At 43.6% G+C, this 525-nt stretch overlaps 1 protein-coding gene across 1 annotated transcript; it reads left to right on the top strand.

The window, feature by feature from the left end:
* Window positions 1–253: 253 nt before the first annotated feature.
* SARC_17520 (hypothetical protein) lies at window positions 254–458 on the top strand (the record flags this gene model as incomplete). Its single annotated transcript, XM_014288387.1, has 1 exon — window positions 254–458. A coding segment is annotated over one exon (205 nt), but the record flags the coding sequence as incomplete, so codon positions are not given.
* Between the last annotated feature and the right edge of the window lie 67 nt (window positions 459–525).

The raw sequence follows: 525 nt of genomic DNA, 5'->3' as shown, positions 1-525 counted from the left end.
CACAGCGAGAATTACTTCATCCTTCACCAATCTTGATGTGGAGTACTCAGCCTATAATATTGCATTTCAATACAAACACGCTTCCACTCTCATGGATGCCATGTTGCTATGTTTCGCTACCCTAGCTCAGTACGAGGGCGCATGGTCATTTTCCTACTGCATGCTAGTGCTACCCGTTTGAGTGCATAGAGTGCCCGCTGTATATTGATCCATATACAAACATTTTCTGATCTTGCTCCTTGTATGTTTGCAGCACGGATTATGTTCCCGAGGACTTTGTCGATCTCCGCACTCCTTCGGATTCCAGTTACTATCAGGTGCCCGATACACAACCACAGGACGATGAGGAGTATCCGCCCATTATCATCGGACAATCGTGGGCATACAACCAGAAAGGCGAGAAAGTTGCCAATTTCGTACGTAAATGCGTATACGCAAATGTATTGATCTGTCTATAGATATATGTCCGTATGTCATTGGGGCGTGTCTGGACATAAATACTTACTATTGTATTTATTTGTATTT

Source organism: Sphaeroforma arctica (assembly GCF_001186125.1).
Source record: "Sphaeroforma arctica JP610 unplaced genomic scaffold supercont1.11063, whole genome shotgun sequence".
In the NCBI taxonomy this organism is placed as follows: Eukaryota; class Ichthyosporea; order Ichthyophonida; genus Sphaeroforma; species Sphaeroforma arctica.
This window is presented reverse-complemented; position numbering and strand designations above follow the sequence as displayed.